At 34.6% G+C, this 9,890-nt stretch overlaps 1 protein-coding gene across 1 annotated transcript; it reads right to left on the bottom strand.

Annotated features, from left to right (window-relative positions):
• Window positions 1–7,349: 7,349 nt before the first annotated feature.
• On the bottom strand, window positions 7,350–9,359 carry rprma (reprimo, TP53 dependent G2 arrest mediator candidate a). The gene has a single exon (XM_038285585.1). The coding sequence runs from the start codon at window positions 9,100–9,102 to the stop codon at window positions 8,794–8,796; it is 309 nt and encodes a 102-aa protein (XP_038141513.1). The 5' UTR covers window positions 9,103–9,359; the 3' UTR covers window positions 7,350–8,793.
• Between the last annotated feature and the right edge of the window lie 531 nt (window positions 9,360–9,890).

Below are 9,890 nucleotides of genomic sequence, written 5' to 3'. Positions count from 1 at the left end.
CAAAATGTACTTAAATAAAAGTGAAGTCCCCAGTGCAAATTGTTCCTCAAAAAAAGGGGTTTCCAATTTAAAAAAAATGTTACTTTAAGTAACATTGCATAATTTAAAATAAATTACTAAAGAGGAATTGTAAATTGTATTTAGAATCAGATAGAACAGAAAATACTTTTATTATCCCACAATGGTGAAATTGAGTTGTAACAGCAGCAATATAAAAGGGTCACTCATGTATATATGACCCCCAAACTAGTAACAACTGTAAAGAAAGGGACTGTGCAAAGATAATCATGAATCTTGCGTATTTTAAGCTTGTTGGGAGCAGTGATAGTTGTAAATTCTTACTGCTCCTAGGAGGAAGGATCTGTGATAACACTCTGTGGTGCATTTAGGGTTCAGCAGTCCGCCACTGAAGGAGCTTTCCAGCTCAGCAACAGCCTCATACATGGGGTGGTAGACATTATCTAACAGAGATGTTATTTTAGTTAGAGTCATTTTGTTTTCCACCTGCACTGAGTCCAGAGGGCATGCAAGCGCACAGTTGGCCTTTCTGATGAGCTTATCTGCTGCTTCCTTTCAGCAGAAGATAAGTCACTGCTCTAACAGACAGCTCCATAGAAGATCGCTGATGCCACAACAGAGTCAAATAAGGTCTTCAGGAGTGCTCTCCAGACTCTTATTATAGAGAGCATCAATGTTATGAGTCCAGTCCAGTTTATTGTTCAGGTGAACATCTAGAGTCCACTATCTCAAAGTCCCTGGATGTTACCAGGGTCAGTGGTACAAATCTACAGCTCCTTGGTTTTATCTGCGTTAATCATGAATTGGTTCTGCTGACACCGGTCCACAAATTATTAATTAATGATCCATTATTAAATAGAGCAATTTGTAAATGTGTTTTCAAATCATATTTTTGAAAGGAGATTTAAAAACAATTCATAAATCTGATGACAAATACCTTTCCTAATAACACATTTAAAAAATGTGGTTGTCTAACCAATAAGAGAGCTGGTTATGTGAGGAGCAACTGTGATTGGTTTAACTGGTTTTAATTGTGCTCGAGAACAAGAAAGGTCACAAAAAGTCTTTCACAGATATCAGATTTAAACTAATATTCTTTACTTAACAGTTGCAATATATATGCAGCAAAAATAAACATCCTGAAATAAATATTTTTAAAAATGTTACACCAAAAATGGTTTATACGGTAAAATGGTAAATGCCCTGTACTTGTATAGCACTGTATTTTATTTCTTTATAGTCATGATATTTAATCATCCATTTATAAACACATTCACCTGTTATTTTTGCTACATTGGTTTTAAATTGAAAATTAGATACACAAATCTTATCCCCTTGTGTCCAGCAAGTACTTAAACATATTTAACATTTAGAAACACCCTTTTGACATGATTGAGAAACAAATTCATTTTCATGTCTAGCTTTGCCACTGCACTCAGTCAGACCTAAAAATGCTTTCACGGCTGTAAGGGATTGTCGATTGTAGCTGCAGTGATGAACTGTGCTCATTATCAGTGGCATTTTCCAAGACTACAGGTTTTCCTTGTTAAGACCAAACTTTGCAACCACAAAAAGAAGAGCTCTCCTTATTAGAAGGAGCCACAATTTTTGTTTCTATTTAGCACAAATACACCCACCACAGAAAAACACAGACATGCTGCAGATGACAGCAGAGTATTATAGCAGTGGCTCAGAGGTTAAATCCCTGTGATGTTTCTGTGTGAAACAATCAGCTGTACAATAGAGCCATGACTCATCCCCTGAAAACAACTGAAGGCATACGGTAATTACACTTTAAACCTGTGTGTTGGGATTTTATACAGCTTAATTTCTATACTTTCTTTGTCTTTGTGAGCTGATGCTAAATTATTGCTGCCCTTTAGCCTCAGCATACATTTGAAATCTTAAAAAAAAAAAAAATAATAATAATTTTAATATTAGAACATTTTCTGATATAGCACCTATTCGACATCAAATAAAATCTTTCCAACAATTATTGAGTATGCATAAGAATAAATCAGTTCCATACGGATTATATATTCAATTATTTTTACTATTCCTAAAGTTTAGTTATTTTGTTGTAATGGTTCACCTACGCTACCTTTTTAACTAAGTACTGTAATACAGATGGTCACCTCTGTTCAAAGATGTCCATTTTTAGTTGCAAGTTTGCAGTTATTTGCATTATTATGTGAACCTTTTTCAGTCTCTGAGTCCATTCATTCATAGATTGTTTTTATCCAGTTCATAATTTTAAATTTTCCACAAAGTTCCATATTAGGTTGTTGTGTGTATGATGAGATCATCATATATACTTTCCAATTTTTGACATTTTGTTCACAAAAATGATAAGGTACTGTTCTATACCATTAGGGGTTTCCCAGGCTGCCTCCCTTAGTATAATATACTATTTCAAAATTTCTGATAAGGTCATTATTAAATGTACCTGTTTACTGAAATTGTTCCTGAAGTTTACTAAATAACTTTTTTTCCAGTAAATAGTCATTTTATTGTGTTAAGGCTTTTTTTTTTCTTTTTACCCATTTCTTAAATCACTTGATCTTAAAATGTTTGGAGAAATTTATGTCACCCACTGATGACATGGCTCTGGACAGTGATAACATTTTTATTAATTTGATAAAAATATTCTTAATGATGAGTTTGCATTAGAATTTTAACTTCACTAACTGTCATACAAAGTGAGGGAATACAAATATGATCTGACCAAATATGTATATCTTAAATCTTATTGACTGATGTGCCTATAGCATTACATCCCAGAAGATCAGTTCGCAGCCACTGACTGTGGCTGCCTTGCTGCTATTTGGGGCTTTTAGTCACTATCCAGTTCATTGACCGGGCTTTTGCTCAGCAGCCAATCACAAGACAGCAAGTGGGGTACTGAAGCCTGTTTTAGCCCGCAATCAACACCCCACAGATGCTGTCACGGTTGAGCACAGCCCACTGCCAGTCAGCACCGGATAAAGTGAACTGATGCCGTATTGCTCTGCGCTACACTGCTCATATATGTTTTACCCAGACAGCTGGTACATACTATAAAAGTTTACAGGATTTTTTTTCTTCCCTTCTGACCTATAACGCTTTTTGCCTTTGGGAAGAAATGCGAGAACACACCATCACTTCATGCTCTCCTAACATGTATTTTTAATAGCCTGTCTTGCCGTTTTAGATTTGCACAGAATAGTAGTCAAAGCATCCCTCTGAGCATGTTGGTGGGAGAGAAGCTCATAAGCCTTGCAGAGCTCAATCATTCTCTTGACGGTAGGATAGAGATGGATGCTGTTAGTATCTCCTGAATTTCACCAAGCACTGGGGTGTGAAATCTTTAAGGTAACAGATCTGTCTGCTTTGCACCAAGCCAACCCTGAGCAACACAAGCTGTGTGAAAATGTAAGAATATGCTTCAGCAGTAACATTTTACCACCTCTGTTCTATCATTATTCATGCTTCTTCTAAATCAGATTCAAACATAAGGTTGCTTCTGGGTGATATCTAGAATAATAGAATAGAATAGAATAGAATAGAATAGAATAGAATAGAATAGAATAGAATAACAGGGCACTTACCTGTGAGCATATTTCAACACACTATGTTTTACTCTCTCTCAAAATAAAAACAACCAAAAATAAACTCTATTATACATTTAATTTTATTGTATTGCCAAATATTCTGTAGCATGGACTTTGACTAAAGCATTCTAATGGAACAAACTTTAATCCATGTTAAGGGTGTTTCTCCTTCTAAGCCTCAAGTCGTCCTTTTTACTTCTTCTTCACATCGCTCTAGCGTAGCTACCTTTCTTCTCAGTAATTCAGACCAGGTTTTGTGTCCCTTTTTATAAAAAAAGGAGACATATGGATTGTCTTTTTCCCCCTTCTCACACATGTCAGCCAAAAAAAGTTTAATTTTGATCTAATTTAAGGATTTTCAATTTTACCTGTTTCCTCCCTCCTCATATGACCACTTTAAACAGAAAAATTCTTCTCATTTTTGCTCACTTCTACTCCTCCATATAAGTTAGTTTTTTTGCTATAGATTTGTACATGTATTGTGAAAGTCATTCTAACTTGATATGTGAACTGCTCCATATCTTTCAAATTAGATGCGAGCCTTTTAGTTTTTTCACTATTAGCTTTGCCCTGTCTTTAAGTTTAAGTAGGAAGATGAGGGAATTATTGTTGGATGAGATAGAAGCGCTCTGAGATGCTCAGAAATTAGGAAATTTCTTTGTAACCTGCTGCTTTAAACTACCCTTCATCAACATAGACCTGTCTATTGTCTTCCTTCTTCATGCTCATCACAGAACAGCTTTACTCATAGAGAAGTTTAAATTATATACTGGTAAATTGTACCAACCTCTTAGTAGACATCTCAATCCAGTTACTGCAACTTTTTAGGGGTGAGAGTCAAAAGCAGGTCAGATTATTTTTATTGCGTTAGTTCACTACATGTCTTCACAAGGCAGTGATTCTAATAATAATTATAATAATGTCAATAATAACTCAATTAACCTGCTAACCTAACTAAATCAGATGTCTGCAACCTTTCATATCCAAATATATTTTGCCCTGAGTCCAGCTAAATAAAAGTTGTTTATAGACACAAAATATTAAATGACATTACAATTTTGATAAAACACAACTTAATGTTTTCGTTGAATAATTACCATCTGAAATCCATTACCATCTTAATCAACCAACATTTAATTTGTATTTTTAGCTTAAAAAATACAATTCATAAAAATGAAGCATGGATTATCTTCTAGAGGGCATTATTTGATGGAAAGAATTATAAAAATTAAACACATTGTTTCCAAACTAATCAAAATAAAATATCTATTACAGCTTCAGTGTCATTGTGTTGTAAAAATTAAATTCAAAAAGTGTTTATGAAAATCACTTAAGCTTCTAAGACTAATATTTTCTATTATACTACAGTTCTTTTTATCATTTTTAGCCATTAAGAGACTTTGTAGAGGATCCAAAAAGTCATGTGCGGCTCCACAGCCACGGGTTGCAAACCCCTGTGTTAGATCTAGTAAGGGTTGATATATTATGTAATGTTTTAAGTCAGATAAATAAAAGAAATGTATTAGCAAAACTATTTGTGAGTGATTTTTTTTATCCTTTTGGAGAATAACTCAGTATCAAATTACCCCAAATACCTTCTAGGTGATATGTGTCACCCTTGAGCGAATAATTACAAAAGAGTACCACGCCTTTATTCAGTTTAAATTAGTTTAATTCAAAATACGTACCAAAGGAACATTAAACATATCCTAGGCATCAATGAGCTAAGCAAATACAGTTATACAGTAATTCATACTGGTCTGTACTGAGATTTAAGGCTACATAGTGAGATTTTACTGTACTTGTTGACCTTTGGATGGTACGAATGATTATTTTGTTAGGATTTTATTTTTTTCCTTACCACACATTTAAATGGTAACATGCTGTGCCAGTTAAATAGACTTCTATTAATGCCCAGGCCTTTAGTGACTAGATGCAGAAGAGCAGAAAATATTAATTAAAATGTATGTAATCACTGCTAATATTCAACAACTATATTGCCTAACTGGACATTAATTCTATTTCATGCATTAAAGTTTTGCAAGTTTTATTACTAGCTTACATTTTTGCCAGAGTTTAAGTTTCTGTTGCCATATCTGAGTCTTTGTTTTACCAGATTGTATTAGTTTCCTAAGCATCGATATAGGGATGTCAAATGTAGCCTATGACAGTTAATCTTTCAAAGCTGTCAGACAGAAGGAGCCTTTCTCACACATGACACAACAATCAAGAAGGAGCAAACAGGAGAAAAGTGAGACAAAATGAAGGACACTTTAATGAATGTTAGCTGATTCCTTTTAACTTTGTATTAAAGGACAGGTGGGCAGTGAAGTATGGCAGCATATTGGCTGGTGGCTCCTTCGTCAGCGCATTGACAAGACAAGTAATTTCTGAGGCTCTTGGGGAGCTGGCAGCCAGGTGAACCCTGGGGCAGAGCACGACAGATGTTTTGACAGAAGGAGGGAGGATGTGAAAGGCTGCATGAATCAAAGCCTGACTCAGGCAGAGAGAGAATAAAACCTAATTAATAAGGTTATTTTTCAAAGAGTCATGTGAATAAAAAAATTAATCTTTGCGATTTCTATATAGCCATATCTAAAAATGAGAAAGAAATTTTATTTTTGAATAGTACATTTCTATCAAATATTAAACTCTAGTGAACATTTCTATTCTTTTAAAATCAGTTTTAGGTTTGCCCGTCTTTAAATACAGAAACAGAAAAATGCAGAGAAAAAGGTAGTTTTATTGGCTGATAAAACATTTGGAAAATTCCTGAACCATATAACAACCAGTATAGATTTTATTTTTGTTCAATTTGATCCACAGATATCCTTTTATTCACTTTAAAATCAATGGATTAAGTTTCATTCCCACCACATTTAGACATAACTAACTAAACATGTTATTGAAATTTAAACGCTTCTTTTTAGGATATTTTGATAGGAAATAAGTAAATGATTAATTCAAGTTACTAGGTTGTCACTTAGAAATAAAGACAGGGAGATTTTTTTCAGGTGTATATAGTTGATGGTTGACTATATTTTACTGCTTCATCAAACTGGGATTATCTGTCTAAACATAAATTTAAAATTCTACAAGTTTATACAAAATAAGAATAGATTAGCAAACATGATACAGTTTTAGAGCTTCATGTAAAGGCAGAGATGTTTCCCTCCTCTAATGGCTGAAACCTTTCCAACAGCTACTAATAATCACTTAGTTAAATATATTCATTATACAATCGATAAAGACAGACGCTTTTCTGTGAAAATATACATTCTGTTTTGCACTTTCCTGCTTCAATCATTTTCTTTAGAAAATAAAAGCTAATAACCAGATGATACAGTTTAATAGAAAAGGTACTTTTTTATTTAATAAATTAAAAACCTGTCCATACCAATCTGGCGCTTTATAAAAATAAGACTGCCACTTTTGGTAGAGTGTCATTTTATTGTTGTAACAATTTTTTGGTGTACTTTCACTTGCCACACCCAAGCTTTATTAGCGCCAAAATATCTCAAAAATCAAGACATTCTTCCACAAAGGGAAACATCTAAGGTAAAAATAATAAAAAAGTTACCTAGAAATGGTATAAAAACTATTTTTACGGCTTTGAGACTTTACTGACCTACAATAAGATCCATCATTCACAAATGGAACAGGGGGAAGTTTCCTAGGAGGGACTGGTCTCCTCCCCAGTTGCCCCAGTCAAGGACACTGATTATGGCTTTTTAATTAGAGAGAGACTGGGCAATATTTGCATTCATGTGAGATTTCCAAGGTGGAAATAACTTCTCTCCAAAAGGTTTTTCGATCAGCCTCAGTTTTTGTGAATTACGTAGACTGTCGTGACAAAAGCCTAAAAGGAAAGTGTGGATCCTGATGTAAAACAATTAATTTGAGAGGAAAAGAAAAAGAAAACCAACCAAAACAAAACAAAGTAATCAAGTCAAAGTCCAGTCTTAATCGTATTATTTTTAAAAAAATGCTTCATTGCAACTGAAAATGGTTCAATTCTGCTGAAAAGAGTAGTGATTTAAAGTCCTTTAGTGATGTAAAGCATCACATTGCTTAAAAATCAGTACTTTCACCAATTAATTAAATCACAGTGTCGATATGTGGGGCCAGTTTTGTTATCTGAAAACCTGTATTTTGTATTTGTAATTTTAACTGGTGTCAACATCTTTATCTTCCAACTTTTATTTTGACAAAAAAAGCAAGAACAGAGTAAATCTGTAAGAGTGACATAGGGTGCACTAGGTCTATAAACCTGCTGTACACAGCTCAAAAATAACAATCATAACTGTTCAATGAAACATATTTTAAATTTAATCCTGTAAACAGCAAACATATTTTAAATGTAATTGTATTAAAGTTTGTAGGTTACAAAAATGGAATTATAGAGTTTCTATAATTCTAAAATAATATAAACTTGTTTTTAGAAACTATAATACTTGATTAAAATAAATCAATAAATGAATAATGAAGCCTTGAATATTAACCGCCCTCTAAAACTTCTTTTTTCTATCATAGATTCTGTCTAAATGGAACCCAAACAAAAAAAGCTCAAACATGAAGGTAGAATCTAATATATTTTTATTTTATCCAGATATCATTAGTTTTAATATGGATTTTTTTTTTTTTTTTTTACCATTTCAATTTGCAACTACATATTAAATGTCCTTCTGTTCAATAGAGATAAGAAACTGAGATGACCTATCAGGAACTTTGAATCCCAAAGTAAGATTTAACAAAAATGACTTCAGTTAAAAGGAAAATTGTTTTAATCACAGAAGGAATTAAATCAGACTCTCATCATTTCTGCGAGCTGGTACATTTTTGTTTCCTTTTCTTTGCACAGAATATATTGAACAGATTATACTGACTTAAGTTTTACAAATAGAAAACATTCAACATATATTTTTCCACCTCTTTTCCAAGCAGTGAATACAAAACGTTGCTTCTTGTTAATGCTTTACAACTATAAAATAACATCAGTGCGTCATTGGACACTTGAATAAAGAGGTTCTCTGCGCACTTTACCTCTTTGAGACTGTTGGCATTAAAAAAAGGCCACATGATTAAAGGTGAGCAGCTGTGCGTCCCCCAACAGGATCCTCATACATGGGGGGCACTTCTTTCGGTTTTTAGAACATGTCCATTGTTCATCCATCTGATCCCAGCATCAGTAGTTTCCAACAATCACCGCCTCTGCTTCTTTAGACGGTCTCCTGTCCGTCACCAGAAAGTTGATCATCCCCTCGGACTTGATGAGGAGGTTGCAGCCCAGGAAGAAGATGCCAAACACCACGGTGAGAGACAGGACGCACATGACGGCTATCTGGACCACTCTCATGATGAAGAGGCTCCTCTCATCCGGAGCTGCAGCCACAAAGCCATTATCAGTCACCACGGAGGAGAAGTTGCAGCAGAAAAACTCCTCCGTCTTGTTGAAGAGTGCGCCGTCTGTCTGGTTGAAGCCGGTGCTATTCATTTTCTACTTTTGCATGTAAAATGAATCAAACTTCTATAGAAAATAAAAAATAAAATAAAAAAAAAGGTGCCACAATGATTAGAGGTGCAATCCCTCAGCAATTAACATCAAGTGAGAAGTGGAGATGAGGAGCGGAGTTAGAAAAGTTCCTCTGGAGAAATTGTGGAGTTTAGAAAGCTGTTTTGGAATCGCATTACAGAAGATATGATGCTTTGGGTTCCCAGTTTCAGAGCGGAATGAATCCACACACCCTATGGTTAAATAGCCTGACTGATGCGCTTGGTTCAGGTGGAAACAGCTCGAGCGCCACCACGCGGACACAATGGAGGTTGGCTCTCTAGGAGCAGAGCGGTGAGACATGATGAAGGTGGGGGGAGGTTTGCGCAGGGGCCTGGGTGTGTGAGAGTGAGGACAATTTTTCATTTCATCATCAGATTTATGGAGGACCAGTCCTGCCATAATTAAAAATAAATAAGGGCGTAGGTTTGATTTCAACTTTGGTAGGGACACTATTGGTCTTCAGTTTCATTGGTCTGATGTCATTGGTCCTATGCAAAAATTTGCATGCTCTTTTTTTTATTCTCAATGTGAGCATCAGGGCACATTTTATTTAAAGAGAAGAGCAACATTTCTTGCTACATTAATACAATCCAGAACTCCTCAAGAGGAAAAGTTTCTGTGTCATCTAGTTTCATTTAGTAAAAAATCTTCTTTAAGGAACCTTTGGATAAAAAGTATCAACAGATAAGTCAATTTGCTAAATAATCATTAATTGCAGCCCTAATTTT

Source organism: Cyprinodon tularosa, unplaced genomic scaffold (assembly GCF_016077235.1).
Source record: "Cyprinodon tularosa strain WSP-4 unplaced genomic scaffold, ASM1607723v1 ctg212, whole genome shotgun sequence".
Lineage (NCBI taxonomy): Eukaryota > Metazoa > Chordata > Actinopteri > Cyprinodontiformes > Cyprinodontidae > Cyprinodon > Cyprinodon tularosa.
Note: the sequence above shows the minus strand (reverse complement) of the source record. Positions and strands in the feature narration are given on the sequence as shown.

What these genes read in the sequence shown, in the direction of transcription:
- rprma (XM_038285585.1), bottom strand. Translation starts at nt 9,102, where the DNA reads ATGAATAGCACCGGCTTCAACCAGACAGACGGCGCACTCTTCAACAAG.